Source organism: Falco naumanni, chromosome 5 (genome assembly GCF_017639655.2).
Source record: "Falco naumanni isolate bFalNau1 chromosome 5, bFalNau1.pat, whole genome shotgun sequence".
In the NCBI taxonomy this organism is placed as follows: Eukaryota; Metazoa; Chordata; class Aves; order Falconiformes; family Falconidae; genus Falco; species Falco naumanni.
The window spans coordinates 44827953-44845910 of record NC_054058.1 but is presented as its reverse complement, the minus strand read 5'-3'; the positions used below and the strand labels follow the sequence as shown (position 1 = coordinate 44845910).

Sequence of the window (17958 nt, the reverse complement as noted above, 5' to 3'; positions counted from 1 at the left end):
TGGCCTAAGTAGCAATGCAAGGCTAAAGAGACTGCACACCTACAATCAGTTCCTACAGGATGCAGAGCAATTTGGTTCCAATCCAGTGAAGTACTCAAGTTCATGCTTAACTTTAAATGCATGGGCATGAAGATGATGGAAGTACTTATAGGCCTAATGTTAAATATGCCCTAAAGTGCTTTACTGGGTTAAGGCCAGAAAGCTCAGTACCTTACAGGAATGAGTTTAGAGCAGAACATGCAGCAGTAGCATAGCAGGGAATTCAGGATCACAAATACCTCAGACTCAGTCCCTCTTGCACTGTACTATTGAGAAGCACAGTGCCAACACACACTGCCAACACAGTGCAAATACAAGCAGCTGTGTGAGTGCTGACAGGTAACAGGACGTCTTGCCTAAAGGTAATCAGAATAATTACAGAAATCTGAAAAATTACAAGATCAGAAGGAAAACAAACTGCCACTACTCCCTAACATTTACTCTTGACTATAAACTGCATTCCTGCAGTGAAAAAAAGTATTTTCAATTCCTACATAAACTGACAAACTGTGTCCATGATCTGTGTATCTCATCACATCCGAGCTCCAGAATTGAAGTGTACCCAGCAAAGCAGACTAAGATCCACAGAACCCTACAACACCGCATCCGCAATGCAAAAGTCAGGCTGACACTCAGCACGGTCTACCCACCACAAACAGTGTAGGGGTCTTGCACTCCAGGCAATCATAACACTGCAACACATTCATTTGCTCAGTATCAATCCTGTCTTTGTAAAAGACTGGACTTCAAAGCACACGTTAAGTACAGTTGCTCGCTGTCATTCCTGCATGTTGTACTACAATGTACTCCCAACAGCTCCCTGCTACGAGGCACTCCCTTCTGGCTAAAGCCACTGCTAGCTACTGCACACACTTCTACAAGCTGCGCACTGACGGACACACTGTGCACCATCTTCCTGCCAGTTCTGAAGCCCCGGTGCTTCTGAATCCAAGAAGAGCATATTCCACATTTGCAGGGACTGCATGATTTGGTGAGAGACAGTAGAAGGATCTGGTCTAAAACAACCCAGAAGCAGCAGCATATGGGCCTGTCATCTCCAAACCTACTCTGCAATAGCCTGGCCTAACCTTCTGTAGTATAAAAAACATATTAAAGCTGAACTACATGCATTTATTTCTATGTTTATATACCATAAGCACATATAATTAGCTTAAAAAGGAAGTCTAATTAGCCATGTAATGTTATAGGTCGTATTACTACACAACACCCAGATGTCCTGCTATCTCACAAAATATTAAAACACCACTTTCCTGTCAGTGGTAAACTGTATTTATTGTGCCAAGATATCATTATTAATAACATCACCATAGTTAGGAACATAATGTTAAGCAAACAATCCTTTAAATAACTTTTAAAGTTGGGATTCTTCAGCATTGTACTCAAATATAATCTACATTTCCAGGAGGGACGAGCCTTTTGGGACATGAAAGTAACTCTGAAGTCACAGGAGTCTGACTTGAATCAGACCAACCCTTAAACAACTGGGTCATTGATTTTTCATATTCAGGCACTGGGAGGCAACAGGTACAGGGGATTGAGAGGAACACTGGTCAGACAGAAAAACCTGCCTCACCTTACCTGCATTACGCTACTCTGAAATCCATGAGACTCTTCTGGAATTTCTAGCCTAGGGCTTTGGGAAGTGGTTATAAAGGATCTGCTGCCCAGGGAGGTTTCTTTTTCTTTGTTGTTTTGCAGTCTCAGAAAGCACCTTGCAAAGAAACTCCACGAGTGATTAGGAACAAAGAATACGAATTAAAAATCCAACCAGTAAATAGGTGTTCTGAGATGAAAATGAGACTGCAAATTCATTCAGCAAGTTTGCCTTGTGAGAACACAGAAATGCATTGAGCTATAAACTGGCACTGGAAATCCAAGGATCGGCTCCGTGTCTGTTGCGAGAGTTTCACTATTTACTTCAGCACAGTCATTTCACCCACATACGGGGTTCTCATTCATAACTACGTCCTCTAACACTGGCAATAGTCTCGCAACTCATCTGGGAGATGAGCAGACTGAACCACACGTGCCCTCTGGTAGTTTGTATTTGGAAGAATCTCGGCACTGTGCTCTGCTACGGGCTACATTTGGGAAGCCAAGGAGTGACCTTAAATCTACCGCACTTTCTTTCAAAGAGTTTCCAACAAACTCCCACCGTAACACAGCAAGGATTCAGGGGTTAAGCTGCAAAGTCCCTGGACAGTGGGGGAACTGCAAAAGGCCACGGCTTGCTTTATGTTGGCTTGCTTGATCCCCTGTGGATCTCCCTGATACTTTTCAGTACTGTTCCTTTTGCCACTGCTCTGAAAAGACTTCTGAGTGTGACTTCAAAGCATGGAATGGCCTTGCAAAAGCACCTTCTTTGCCTGAACTACATTTTTTAGCTTCTTGAATTCAATTTTTAGTCCATTCCTTTACTAACTACTGAGGCAACAGCAAAGCTGGTAGCCTTGCCCACCCCACCCTGCACGTACCCAGCTCACCCTCAAAAGGAGGAAGGAGCTTAAGAGTGCTAGAGAAGTAGGTGACCAGGGGATCTCCATGGGATACCGCTGCCTGTGAAAATGTAACCAGTGCAACAACAAAGATGTATCACCTATAGCTTTCTGCTGAGCATACAGGCTGGGGGGGTGGCTGCAAGCCCTCTTGAGCAAGGCCAGTCCTGGGAGGTTTGGGAAACACCTACCACCGAACAAGCAACACAAGCAACCGTAAATAACTAGTGAGCAACAGGGATAACAAAGCACACAGCCCAGTGCACAGAAGTCAATCTGATGGGCTTTTTTTCCATTTCCAGTGTAGCTGCAATGACATGAGATGTGAATGCACAGAATAAGGTAGGAGATGCTTTATCTAGGCTGTAAAGAAAATACAATGAAGTATGACTAATCCGTGGCAGAAAAGGGCACACAGAGTGAGGACCCCGAGACTCAGGCCTGACCCAGGATGCCCTCAGGTGTTCCCTCAAACATGTCTTCCCTGAGATGTAGGTGGGAAGGACACTCCAGGATCTGATAAGGGATCAGCTTTTCAGAAACAGAAAGTACTCTGTCACCAGGGCTGATGGAGCCAGGGCTGACACACAAAGCCTGGTGCAGCTCTGAAGTTCCCAGCGAACTTCATGTGCCTTCAGGTCAGGGACACCCCGTGAGTCATGCACAGCGACACCAGCCACAACAACAACAGTGTCAACAACGGTGTGTAGGATGAAAGCTTAGCAAAATGATGCCTGGACTTACACAGCTCTCCCCGTTCATGACGAAGTGTGTGGATGCACAGGCTTGCTCCTTCATCTCCTCCATCCCAAAGATGCAGACGGCAGTGGCGTTCCAGGCCTTGGTGCCATGGCTGTGGCGGAAAACACCCACCCACCAGCCTTGCTCACCCTGACGGACAAGGCTGGAGGAAACAATGAGGCTCCTGCACCCACAGTCCAAATACACATGCCCTTGCAAAGCGAAGCCACCGTCTGAGGGGCGCAGCTGGTGCAGGACAGCCATGCTCGGTGGCTCCGAGTCCTCACCCAACCTGGCCTTCAACCTGTAGTAGGGAAAGAAGAGGTGATCCCCCCACCGGAGCGCATCAACAAAGTGCAAAGGCTCCTCCTTGCGCTTGATGATGCCCAGCTCCTCCTTGGACTCCAGGTTGTCCATGCTGCGGACCGTGATGACGGTCGCCTCGTCCGACTGGGAAGGCTCGCAGCCCAGATGGTTCCCATAGGGGCCGGCCGAGTAGGTGGCCGCCACGGCCAGGTACCAGGCGCCAGCCAGCTGGAAGACGACGCCGGCGGTGGAGCCGTCGGGCAGGCAGCTGACCACCTCGCTGCGGTTCAGGCGCTGCCGGTAGGCCGGCTGCTCCCACACCTGGCAGGTGCCGTCCTTCTGGGTCCAGCCGGCCAGCAGGACGCCCTCCCCGCCGGCCTCCTCGTAGGGCAGCAGCAGGTTGCTGCGCACGCCGGGGGGCTCCCCGCAGCCCTGCCCCGCCGCCGCCGGCACCACGCGGCGGCGGGGCCGCAGCTCGGGCCGCAGCTCGTAGAGGCAGCTGCCGCCCGCCACCAGCACGCCGCCGCCGCTCACCTCGATGTTGTCGATGGGGGCCCCCGGCAGCTCGAAGCTCTGGGGGCCGCCGGCGCCCGCCAGCGCCGCCAGCAGGGGCAGCGCCCAGCTGAGGGCGGGCGGCGGCGCCGCCATGGGCGCGGGCTCGGCTCGGCGCCGCGGGGCGCCTCAGGCGGCGGCGGGCGGCGGGCGCTGCTGCGCCATGCTGTGCCGAGGGGCCGGGCGCGCTGCCGCTGCCACCGCCGCGGCTTCTCCCTCCGCCGCGGCCGGGCTGCGCGCGGGCGGGGAGTTCCTCTTTCGGGGCGGGGAGGAGGGGGTGCCAGCACGGGAGAGGTGGGCCGGGCTCCTCCGGCAGGGCTGCCGAGCCACCTCGCCGCCGTGCGCCGCCGCTCCCCCTCCGCCCCCCGGCCCCGCCGGCCCGCCTCGCCGCGGACGGGCGGCGGCGGCGGCGGCGGCGCGGGAGCCCGCCGGCCTGTGGGGGCCGGGGGCGGCTCCTTCCCCGCGGCGTGGCGGGACGCGGGGGGGGGCGCGACCCTCTTCGCCTCAGGCGGCCCGCCTCGACCGGCCGCCAGCCGGGGCAGCCGCCCCCCCGCGCCGCCCAGCACCCGGCCCCTCACGGGGACGCCTGCGGGGCAGGGCGGCCCCCGCGCACCCGCTTTGCCTCGCTCCCCGCCCGGCCGAAGCCGCCCTGCGGCCACCGCGCGGGCAGCGGGCGGCGGGGGGCGACGGTCCCTGGCGGGGGCAGGCCCGTACCTGCCCGCCGGCGGGCGCGGGGGCCGGCAGCGCCCGTGGCACACGGCTGATACCCGTTACCGCGCGGCGACCGCCCTGCCGCACGGCGCGCCCCTGGGCCAGGGGGTCGCGGCCACCGCGACCGGGAAGCTTGGGGTGTGGGATCTCCCGTTAGACATGTCACGGCCTTCCCTGAAGCAGCAAGAACAAAGGCTTCGGGCTTTTTCCCCCGCGTTCGGCAGGGTTGGGGAGAAGCCCTGCCCGCTCCTTGCGGGACGGGCACCCGCACAGCCCGCGCTCAGGGATGGCCACGCTGCGTGGCCCGACCGATGGCCTCGCTGCCTGCTGGGTCATGGCTGGTATGGGTTCTGTCAGATGGGAGGTGTGGGCTGCGTGCTCAGCTCATTATTGTTTTGCTGCATTTTAAATGAAAAATGGGTTTGTGAAAGGTAGCAAAGATGCATTTTAGTGTTCTCTCTTGGGTGTCTCTGGAAACTCCGGGTGAGGATGGGCATAGGGCCCATTGCCACTCTTACTGAGAACAGCATGTAATGTTCAAAACAGAGAGGCCTTCTGACCCTCTATTTACACTGCTTTTATGTTAAAGTAGCTTTACAGCAGGAATAAGTGGAACCGTAAAAACTAGAACAAAAGCAACCTCTGTATAAAGGAGTCAAGCACAATATTTTCAAGTAGGAAGTGCCATGTAGTTAGCAAATTCTTTTTTTCTCCGTTACTGTGCTCAGCAGTGGTTATTGTGCAAGGATTGATGCTGCTCTCATCAGCAAGAATACTGTCTTGCTGCAATCGGTGCCTAGGACAGATTATTGTGAAATTCAGAGCCCTCCACAACTCATCTGCTTATCTCTTCTGCGGTGACTCCAAAATGCATTCAAATCCTGCAGAATGTAGCAGAGGATGTGGAACAGAATCATTCCGCAGTTTGTCCTCTCACTAGATGCAGAGAGGTGGTCTGTGAACTACCAAACACTGCCTGCAGCTTCTCATGCGGGACTGGACTGCTAGTCAACATGTAAGCAAAGTAAACCCTCATGCCAGTATCACCAAAATAGATTTTGTGCAAAGTGCAATTTATATGGCATTGCAAAGGAGGTTGAACATGTCATGCTTGAATGCGTTACACAGTACCTTGCCTTCAAGTTGCTTTTCAGTACAAATACAAAGCTCTCGGTGATCTACATCTTGCTCGCGACTTACGAGGCTAACCAGAAAGCACACCAACCTCCTATCAGCGAGACATCTTTGCTCCTGGCCACAGAGCATGCCCCGCAATAGGTCTTCTGTGGACATCTCTCTGTTTGCAAAATCACCAAATTTTGCATTTTTTGCCTCTCAGGACTGACCAAACAGCTGGTTTCTCAGGCTTTATGTTTAAAATAAGCCACATGTACTTTGCTGAATGACTGATTTGGTTAAATGGGTGAGACCAGGGTTGTTCTAATCTTAGAGAACAGCAATGTCTCCTAAGGCTACAGACTAATTTGACTGCCAAAACAGCAGTGTTCTGCTCCAAATTTTGCTTATTCTAGGAGCTGGGGATGCTATACTGCATATAGCTGCTGTGTGGGGAAGCAGGTACTACCACGATGGAATGGGATAAGGATAATGTAGGGTAGGGTGGGATGGGATGGGAGGCTGCACCCCACTTGTCCCAGGGACAGCCATCAGAGCCCAGTTCTGTAGATTTTTCCCTGCCTGCGTCACTTCCCTGTTTCTGTTCTTTCCTTCCTCTTCCCAGGGAAGCAGTGGCTCAGACCAGAGCCTCATCTTGCAGTGTTTAATTTTGCATATGCTTCCGAGAGCCACTGAAGCAGCTTTGCACTAACAATTAGTGCATGAAGTCTTGCTCATGAGTGGCCCTGTTCTTGAAGTGGCAAAGCATTTTCAATTCCTTTCAAAGTCACTGAAGTAAATAGGAGTTCCCATCTTCAACCTGTTCTTCTAGAGATACCCATCAGGATATTGGAAAAGTTGAGCTTCTACTGTTGTTATGGAAATAGAAAGGGAGGCTACAGGGGTTTTTTTTAATGCTGTGGAGTATAGTGTTTGTTATTAATACAGCAGACCAGAAAACAGTGCAGTCAGTTAATGCTTGAACTGATTCTGATATGGACTGATTGATGTTCATGTTGGAACCAGATAATCTTCAAAGGTGCCTTCCAACCCAAACCATTCTACGATACTTTTATAAAAACTAAGCAGGCAACAGCAAATTGTCTTGCTGTATTTTCTTTGCTGTCAGTTCCATAATTGGTGTTTTCATCCTATTGCTGCACTGTTTTATTTTTCAGGCACTGAAGGAAGCGCAGACAAGGGAGTCTGCCTATTAACGTTAGACTTTACAAAGTGTTGCAGCCTAACCCTTTCACTCCAACCAAAATTTATAAAAAAGCCAGAGAACCAAATTGAGCTTCCTTCGCTATCCTAAGCAAGCTTTACATGTTTCAGCAGGGTGTATGAGATCTGAAGTTAGAATGTGAATCACACCAGGACTTGGTTCTACAAATGCAGTTTAAAGAGCTCTCATTTAGATTTTCATCAGTGTTAGGCAGAACACATCCTGAATTAACTTACATTTGCTTTCCCACTACATCTGCCTGCTTCCCTCCTCCTTATTTCTCATCTGCATGCTTAATTTCTCTGAATTTATGACTCCACAGAGAATCTGACAAAATATTACTCAGTAAATGAGATTTATTTTTCATGTTTAATTTATTTAGCTTAACTTTGATATTTTCCCTGTTTTGAAGCTCCAAGCCTAATTAAAGTTTGATTTGATTTGTTTATTTAATGCATGTGGTTACCTTGGTTTGGTTCTGAAATGTTTTTTTCTCAAAAGGTAAATAACCTTCCATTTACAAAGTCATAATTGGTAGCATTAATGTTAACATGCATTTCATCCTCAATGTAATACTTGAAATAACTGCTTTTCTCATTATATAGTTAAGTCAGTTTTGTACTGTAACTAAATGTTGACAAAATAAAATGGAAACGCTGAGCAGTTTTTCAAAAGACTTTGCTGAGAAGGATTCCCTTCCCAGCCAGAGTTAAGCGCATTTGAATTCTGAAACTGAATTTGCAGATTTGTGTTTTAGTTCTGCTTTTCAGTTTTGTTTCTATGCATCATTTAGTTGAAAAGTTACTGACCCTTCTGCTTTTTTTATTTATTTTTTTTTTTGGTCGTGGTGGTCTTCACAATGAGGAAATGGCACATTCAAGAACAGGCACCTTTGGGACCCTTGAGAGGAAATTCCAGTTGCTATTGCAAAAAATGAGCAATTAACTGTGAAAGGTCTGCAAATAATGCAATCAAAGGTAGAGGACATTGACCTAAATTAATGAATCTACTAGTCACATATTTGCCTATGTTAAAATATTCACAGGTACTAATACTTTCTGTATTGTGGGAATGAGTGGGAAAGAAGGAAAGAAGAGAGGGAGGGAGGAAGAAACAAAGAATGGAAGGTTATAATCCTATTTCCATTATAAATGTTATAAAAATTTGCATAAAAAATCAGGAAACCATGATTATATAAGTAAAACACTTTTTTTCAATCACATTATGTTCTCTTTCTTTTCAAATGTGGTATTTTTGAGATACAGTAGCAATGTTACAGAAAAGGAAATGAGGAATATACACAAAGGAAAAATACAGTTTGCTCTTCTCTACATTGAAAAATGTTCATTATCTAAATTAAAGCGACACTGAGAAGGTTGGTTTGGTATCAGAAACACAAGCAGGAAACCTGGGCTTTGGAAGCCACAACATTACTATATAACTTTGGACAAGACAAATCCCTCGCTGAACCCCATTTATGAAAGAAGTAAAATTATTTACCTTTCAAGGACGGTCTGAAGAATCCACACCAGTGAAGGCATTGTATGCATGGGAAATAAAATTACAGGATTACAGGAAGGCACACGTGCCATACAGGTAACATCATAACTGAAAATAATAGGAGTTTTTTATCCTCAGCTTATCTTAAGTTCTGGAGCTGATACATATCAACAGCTATGTTTTACCTAGGATGTATTTTCTTTTTTATTGTATTTATTATAAAACATTGTCCCATGGCATTCAGCAAAATAATGTCTCCATGAATTAACTAAGAGGAACAAGAGTTGAACAGCATCAATCTCCTTTTTTTTCTGTCACAACTGGTAGGGCTCATAGGTAGTGCTCTCTGGCTTGTACTGTGCTGGAGCAGAATGATGCGACTGGATGGTAGTGGCCAAAGTGTGACAATATACCTGAAACTCGTATTTGCTGGTGTATGCAGAGAAGGACTCCTGGACAGAAAGCTTTGCCTATACTCACTTGGGGATGAGTTTAGTGTATCAGTGCATCTTGCCAGCATCCAAGGCAATGCAGAATAAGGAAGGCACAAAGGTGTCTCAAAATGATGGTAGGTTCCTCCATCCTCTGTAGGTGTGCATGTTGTTTCATCTTTCTGGTGCTGCCTGTCTGTGAAGGGAGCTGTGAAGGAACTCCAGCTGGAGTAAAAGATGCCAGGACTTAAGTAAAAAAAAAGAAAAAAGCTTTGTGGGTGTGACAAGAGGTAATGCAGAGACACTGTGAGGATAATGCTGAGGATTGAGGGAAGGAGGTTGAACCACGGAGGATGAGAAAGGATGTGAGGCAGATGAGAGGAAGGGAACAATATCTTTTTAGATAAGAGGAAGAAGAGTGTAGATAAATCTGGAGACAAGGCTGATAACAGCCAGTGAGGGCTATGCTGTTATAACTCCTTGGGGATCTGCATGGGGTGGTGTCAGCTGTAGCCACCAGTGATGCCTCCGTAGGCTCCATGGAAAATGTTGCTTTGCTGGAGTCCTACCAATGCATCTGAGCCACTTGCTCAGGGAAGTGCTCCCTTCTGATGAAATGCTCGAGCTGTGCACAATACCTGGGCATCTCTGAGCCAGCAGAGTGCTCTGGATGCTGGTTAATGCTTCCCTTCATGGGACCAGCATGTTCTAACCAAAAGACTCAGCCTCCAACTAACAAGGGCTGGAAACTTGGGGCTGGGTTCTGACTATCAGAACATGGTCCTTGAAAAAAATTTTAACAGGAGCAGTGAGTACAGAGCGGCAGTGTTTTTAGAATGGAACTTCATGACTTTATGGTGGGGGTATATGACATGGAAACCTGCAGAAATTAATGACCCAGAAGGCTCCTTCCAGTGGTTCATTCTTATGTCAAACTGGCCAGGAAGGGTGATGCCTGCTGTTACTCAAAAGTTTTTCGAAGTGATCCAAGCTCTTGACCTGACTGTGTCTTCAGTCAGTGATAATAATCACACAGTGGAAGAGCCTAAGATCTAGAGTGGGGTGTGAAGCAAGAGCGATTTTGATCAGATGAGAAAAGGGTAACTGCTGTATGATGTGGCCCTTCCTGTATGAGCCAAAATACAAAACAGAAACTTCCGCATCAAGTCAGTTCCTCAGAATTAGCATTAGACAAACACACCCTGAGTAAAACAAGGACAAATTTAATCTGCCACATCTAACTGTGCCAGTAGAAAAGGAAAACTATCAAGAAACTGTCCTAAACTCCTATTCATTTTTCTCCTTGGCACCTTTACACCTGAAAAGGAGATACTCATCCAAAGACTTACTAAACCATTTCAAACAAAATTTGTTGGGCTGCCATGCTTGCTATTTAAGCTGTCTAAACCAGCCCATCTGATTTGAATGAGACAGATGTAGGAGAGCTTGTGCAGATTTTTCTGCTGGTAGATCTAAAGGCATGATAAATTCAGCTGAGGGGGTTGTGGTGATAAACAGTGGAGTATAGGCCAAGAAGTGGTAAAGGAAACAGTGGCTGACCACCCAGGAGTCTGAGTATGTCTGTTTTAATGTCTTGTTGATGTGAACCGAGGCTGTGAGATGCGTACATCCCTTTCACATATGCCTTGAGTGTTTCTTAATTGAACTTTTTGTTAAAGACTCATCATCTGTCATTAAGAACATCTAGCACAAAACCACCATAGTACCATCTTGCATCAGCACCACCATTTGCAGAGTCACCATCTGCCTAAATCCTTAATATTTTCCTATCTCTGGCAGCCTTGTCTTACTCGGTTTTGTCCTCACACTATTCATTTCTAACAAACATTAAATTTAATGGATATACAAATAATTTTTAATGGATACATTTAGCAAGAGCTTTTCGCACCTGAATTCAATAAATTTTCATCTAATAGGATTTGAAATGCCTGTGTCATTCCCCTAATAAGAACCTTCAAGTCATAGAAAAGTTAAAATGCATGCTAAAATTTGTTCATTGAATTTATTTCAAATTAAACTTGGAATACTCACTCAGAATTGAAAAAAAGCAACTTCTCAAAGTGGGGGAATAAGATACTGTAATCTTCCTCAGGGACAAGCAAAATGAACGACTGCTTTAAAGGACAGTCATCTCAACTTTAATTACAGAACAAGATGCAAGAGCCATCATAACATTATTACATGTTTATATGCTCCAGGATTAGAATAGGTTCTGAATGGATCAAGAACTATTTATTTCCACCATGTTTTCTCCAATTTCCTAAAATGATACCAATTTGGTGCAATCCCACTGCAGCTGTTAATTATAACTCCTTTTTGTTGTGGTTATTCTGGTCACAGCCAGAGTTTCATAATCTGACACAAAGACATCACTTGGAAATTGAGTAGGATTACAGATATATTCCACTGTAGCAGATAGATAGGAATATTTGTTAACTTTAAGAGAAGGGTACTAATGGCTATTATCCACAAAGGAACAAGCCTAAATTATATATAGTTTCCAAAGTATTAGAATACCCTGCCACTAATCCTGACAATTGCTTAATGAAATATTACTTTTGCTTGCCATTAGACACACTTGCATCAGTCAGACCTAAACTTAGATAATATTCCAAGTCTGCCACAGCACTCCCCAAACTATCAAACTGCAACAAGGTCTTTTACCATCTCATACCAACACAGTCTTCACACAATCCCTCTGCTGCCTTCTCCCCACCTCACCCAAAGCATGTGTTCTCTCTTTTTCTGCTTCTTTCTTCCTCAGCTGCTCCCTCTTCATTGGCTCTCAACCTCTTACCAGAACCAGCCACAGCTGCACCTTATCCACATCGGCCAACCCACCTCCTCTGAAGCCAGCCCACAGCTGTATATTATCAATGATAATTAACCCAGCTTCATTCCTCTACACAAGTCCACCCTGCCGCATTGTAACACTGATGCTGCATCCTTTACTTTCCAGGATATGGACTCAAAAACGATGGCAAACCAAACCTGCTTTGCCAGGGCAGCTTGGGAAAAAGATCCTCCACAATCTCTCATGTGGCAGAAATTCCAGTTTCTTCCATGTGGCTTTCTTCTTTCAGCCTGCAAGTCCTACCATCCTGGATTCCTACCATCTAGAGCCCAGATGCTAACTGTGGGAGAGATCCCATCTGAAACACCGACCCTTGTTACCAAGTGTACAGGTCTCCACATACCCAGTTCAACAAATTAAAATGCTTACCTATGTTAGAGAAAGTTCAAGCATGTCTGCAAAAAGACACCTTGGATTTTTCTGTTGTAAGTAAAGATGTAAACAACACACTGGTGCTAGATAGGTTAATACAGAGAGATGCGTGAAACTAAAATTGATTTTTGGAATAGAAAACAAAATGTTTTTCCAAGTGCATGTTCATTTAAGGGACCATGTAACTAAGCACCTATTTATGTATGTATTTACTTCTCCTTGCACACTGACCTGTATGTTTTGAAATACTGTTGGTGAGAGAAAGAAAAATCACTGTATTGTTTCTCAAAGACCTATGCAATTATGCTGTGAAATGAATGGCATATCAGGAGAAAAAAAACAACTTTGCAATTAGCTGTGCATAGGAAGGCAGTGAAAGACATTAACTCCACTCAGGAGGTAACCTGAAAACTGTTCTGGTGTCCAGACCAGTCTTCATCTCTCACTGCTGGTGCTTGACCTTTCCTCCCTGACTCCATGGCTGGTTTCCATGAGCAAGTCTTCAAAGAAAGGTAAAAGCTGACCCAAGATTAACTCCTTATTCATTCTGGTAATTGGTTTTCGTTCATCTCAGTCTCACTTCCCCCTTTTTGTTTCTGCTGAAGAGACTTTTGCATGGAAACAGGACATTAGTCTCAGACAAGCTGGCCCAATGCTGCAGGGTATTCAATGCCTGCAGGCTGTGATCTGCAGGCTGATATTTTTTTTCTTCTGTAGTCATCTAAGAGGAACCAAAAAGACAAGACAGAGTGAAAGACAAGCTTGGCACAGAGAAAACCCCAATTTCTATAGAGAGCATTTTTCAAAGTTGTCTGGGTACAAACAATCTTTTAATAAGCATTTTTTAAAAAAAACATTATCAACACAAAAGCAGTACTTTGTTTTTTCATTGGTTTTAATGAAAGTCTGAATAATTAAGTTAGCCAAATTAATTAAGCTAATGAAATTAACGAAGACAACTTTCAGTTTTGTGTCCAGAGGCTACAAAGATAGCTTTTGCCAAATAATTTCCTCAGTGTTCCCACTCTGAGATAATAGAAAGATACAAGATATACACTACCTTTGCCACCAGAGAGCAGTGGAATGAAGTATTTTAATTACAGCAATAATTGTTTTTAATTAGTGACATGCGCTAAATGCAAGTACTTGCTTTTCCTTGAGTGCTGTTGCATAGTGGTGTCTCCGAAGGGAACAAGGACAAACCTCTTAGTTTATTTATGAGTTCGCTTGAAATTGTTTCTTTTTTTCCTAGTAGTTCCCTTCACTATGCTCATTCTGAGAAGGGTCTGATTGAATTGTCATTATATCTGATGATTCACCAACAAATTTGCCCAGAACTTGTTAGCTGATGGTTGCATCCCCAGTACATCAATCTGGAATACCATTTGGAAAGCCTGTCTCCAGTCTTCATTGTTGCCATGTTTGCAGTGAAGACTAACAGACAGATTGCTCTGGCTATCTTCCTTTCTTCTTTTCCACCTGCCTTTCTCACTCTCTCTCTCTCCCTTCCTTCCTTCTTTCCTTCCTTCCTTCCTTCTTTTTTCCTTCCTTCCTTCCTTTCTTTCATTCTCTCTTTCTCTTTCTCTCTCTTTCTGTCTCTTTCTCTCTCTCTTTCTTTCTTTCTTACTTTCTCTTTCTTTCTCTCTTTCTCTCTTTCTTTCTCTTTCTTTCACTTTTTCTCTCTTTCTTTCTTTCTCTTTCTTTCTCTCGTTCTCTCTCTCTTTCTCTCTTTCTCTCTTTCTTTCTCTCTCTTTCTCTCTTTCTCTCTCTCTCTCTTTCTTTCTCTTTCTTTCTCTCTTTCTTTCTTTCTCTCTCTCTCTTTCTTTCTTTCTCTCTTTCTCTCTTTCTCTCTTTCTCTCTCTCTTTCTTTCTTTCCCACACTCCTGCTTGGTCTTTATTTTGATTTCAATTTCTGCTCTTACTTTTCCCTTTTTAATCACTCCCTATTTCAGGCATGTTTGTCTTCATGTTTATAAAAATGCTTAGCGCTCCTTGCAAATTCCCACTCTCGTGGGAGTTGTTTACACCGCAGTATATGACCATGTTCCCATAGATTCTCCCTCTGTTCCTCTCCTTTCAGTCTGGGGCATTGTTCAGTGCCAGATCTGGGCTACAAACCTGTGCTGCATGCCCTGTGTGCCTTCTTTCTCAAGTTAAATCCACATTGTAAATGTGAAACAGAGGATTCTGGATTGTCAGAGGAAAACAAGGATGGTGGATTCTGCAACTAAATGTAGGTTGCTGGAGTACGAAACCTTGATGTGTATGACATCGGTCAGCTTCACCGTTGCAAATGCTATTGAGCTTATTTATTAACTGCAGAAATATCTTGCTTCTTTTCTCTCTTGTTACAAATACCTGTGGCTTTTCTCATCATCAACAAATGCATCCAGGATCCCTTGTGTTCCCCATATCCTCTAACTTCAGTAATTCACCTAATAACCTGCTGTAAGATGCCTATCCAAATAACCAAATAACTAGCTATTGTAATGGCACTGCTTATATGAAATGACGTGTTTACTGTGCCGTCTGAAACTGAAATAGAGCTTAAATTACTGAAGCATACCATGCTTTAAAACCTTCCGTAACTTAATGTACATGAAAGGACACCAGATACAGTTGTTTTATTTTAATGAACAGTATATTGCTTTTAATATTCTAGTTGAAGTGTAACAGAGGCAGGTCCTCAACTGATACAAAATGTCACAAGTCTGCTGTGGTCAATGAAGCAGTAGCAGTTTATCCCAAAGGAGGATCTGAAACAGAGGAGAAAAAAAAAAAAAAGCCAGAATTTGTTTATCTGCAAAATCAGTGCCTGAAAGATGATGGGGTTCTCTGTATCTTCATATTCTCTATATTCTTATAATTGTATCTCATAATCTCTATATGCATTAATTCACCAAATAATCTATTTTGAGACCTCCCATTCAAATAATCCTCCAGATAACATGACTCTAAGCCAGAAATACACATTGAAAAAATGCCACTCTGTGATAGTATAAAGTATGTGATAATGATCCAGAAGCTAAGAGCTCACCCTGATCCAAAAATTACCCTAGTGAAAACTAGTTTGCTGCATGAGCACTTCTGTTAAGTATTTCTGTGAAAGTTCAACATGTACAAAAAGCCTTTGAATCATTGTCTTTATAATTAAAAAAAAAAAAAAAAAAGAATGAATAGACATATATGCAGTTAGACCTGAATTCAAAAAGACTAGATGGTTTCCAGAGGTCCCTTTCAACCCTGACCATTCTGTGATTCTGTGAATTAGACCTGTTACGGAAGTATGTGGAGGCCAGGCAGTGGCTCAAAGAGCAAAACAAAAAGTTTGCTTTTTCCACAGGAAAGAGCTGCAAGAAATACAGTCTTTGCAGGACTGCTCTGGATTAATGTCGTTTGCCAGCCCAGATGTCTGTTCTTTTAGAAGAGTACCAGTAAATAAAGTCTCTCCTTTTTTCAAGATACTTAAGAGTCTTTTAATCCAGACTGAGGAAAATACTTCCCCAAACTGACCCACAGGTGATGCAGCTCAGCAAAAAGTTAACATTTATCATCTGTGTTCAAAAGTCTCCTAGGGTCATTGTTTGAAATGAGTGTTGGCAACCACCAGGCTGGAAGGGGCTTCAAACAGTTTGAAGGACAGGATTATAATTCAAAATGATCTTTACAAATTGGAGAAGTAGCCTGGGGGGAAAATAGAATGAAATTCAATAAAGGAAAAGAAAAACCCACATAATTTGTTTGGCTGTAAAACCATGGCTAGAAAGATGAAACGGAGAACTTGTGTAAGTTCCTTGAAAGTATAAGGTTCCACGTGTAACTGAAACAACCTGTGTCACAGGGCACAAGATTTTGAGGAACAAGGTAACCCACAGTTTTACAGACAAAAATCCATGGGGTATCCTATCCAGTCTAGAGCCTGGAACATCAGTTAACAGCATCATGCTTTTGTGCAAAATCACTTGCAGATTAACCTTCCCTGTGAGCAGAAATACCGCCTTCAAGAGCATAAAGCAATCCTTCTGCTCTGCTCAGATGCCTCTGGTTTTGGGCATCACCCTTCAAGGAGGAGGAGAACCAGTGGAAAGCAGCAAAAACCAGAATGGGCCTTTGAAGACAAGACTGGATTAGTTAGAATTGTTTTGAATTTGTTTTTCTCAAGGGGAAAAAAGAAAAGGGTAAACTGAGAAGGGCTGTGATGATCTTCAGATATGCAACAGGAAAGGAAACTGTTCCCCTTTGTCTACGGTTGATTGCATGACAGGAAAACTGCAGTGAGAAAGGTTCAGATTTGACATCAGGAAATGTCAGGAAAGTGAAGTCTCAAAGGATTGATCACTGGGCAGTATTTAAGAACATAAACCTTGGTCTGGAATGACAGGCAGAGTTGGTCTTGCCTAGGTGGTTCCACAGCGCCCCACCAAATTTGCAATCCATGTTCTGACTCTTATCTTGCTGAAAATATCTGGGCCTGAGCAGACATGAATAATTAATAACTGGAAGAGGAAGATGCACGTGTGTGTATGGGGATGACACCATTTTTGGGGAAGATGTGTTACGCATTCATTTATCCTCATCCTGAACTCAGACCAGTACATTCTGTATGATGATAGGATGGCATTTGCTTCTGTGTCGTTGTTTAACCCTGGCCAGGCAGCCAAGCCCCCCACAGCCACTCTCTTACTCCCCCTCACCCAGAGGGATGGGGAGGTGAATCAGAAAAGAATGTAAAACTCAGGGGCTGATACAAGAACAATTTAATAGGTAAAGCAAAAGCCGTGCACACAAGCAAAGCAAAACAAGGAATTCATTCACCGCTTCCCACGGGCAGGCAGGGGTTCAGCCATCCCCAGGGAAGCAGGGCTGCAGCATGTGTAATGGCTACTTGGGAAGACAAACGCCGTAATGTCAGGCGTTCCCTCCTTCCTTCTTCCCCCAGTTTATATTCCCAGCATGATGCCATATGGTATGGAATACCTCTTTGGCCAGTTCAGGTCAGCTGCCCTGGCTGTGCCCCCTCCCAGTTCCCCGTGCCCCTCCAGCCCTCTCCCTGGCAGGGCCGGAGAAACTGAAAAGTCCTTGACTGAGTGTAAACATCACCCAGCAGCAACCAAAGCCATCAGTGTGCCATCAGTATCTCACACCAAATCCGAAGCACAGCACTGCGCCAGCTAATAAGAAGAAAATTAACTCTATTCCAGCTGAAACCAGGACACTGTTTCATTCTTTATCAGTTCCCTGTGTTTATCATTCCTGCTCCCCCTTCAAGCTGGTTTTGGTTGGGTGAGGAGTGGGGAAAGGGGCTCTCACTCTCTTCATCCTATTGGAACATTTTACAGGGATTAGGAAAAAGCTCTGTGAAGTCCACCTGGGGGTGCTGACCTCTTTATTACCACTGTGAGAAAATGGGAAGGTCCCTCATAGTGTGACAGCTGCAGAGGCCACTAAGCTTGAGCAAGGTAAAATAAGGACAAGATTTTGCAGGCAGAACATTTTCAAAATATTGTCTGCAAAAACTGATGTGAAAATACCTCACTAATACGTATTTATTAAAGGTAGAATTATCTCAGATAT

The 17958-nt window shown here is 44.9% G+C and overlaps 1 protein-coding gene and 1 long non-coding RNA gene across 2 annotated transcripts in view; one reads left to right on the top strand and one right to left on the bottom strand.

The window, feature by feature from the left end:
• Positions 1-4265, bottom strand: part of PLXNC1 (plexin C1) — a 72262-nt gene extending 67997 nt beyond the window's left edge. Inside the window, exon 1 of the mRNA XM_040594311.1 lies at positions 3300-4265. Within this exon, the coding sequence (XP_040450245.1) occupies positions 3300-4250 (951 nt within the window). The 5' untranslated portion in view covers positions 4251-4265. The remainder of the gene's footprint in view (positions 1-3299) is intronic.
• Positions 355-17595, top strand: LOC121088373. The gene is made up of 3 exons (XR_005827938.1): positions 355-364; positions 3247-3257; positions 17519-17595. It is a non-coding gene; the product is annotated as an uncharacterized LOC121088373 (long non-coding RNA).
• The last annotated feature ends 363 nt before the right edge of the window (positions 17596-17958 follow it).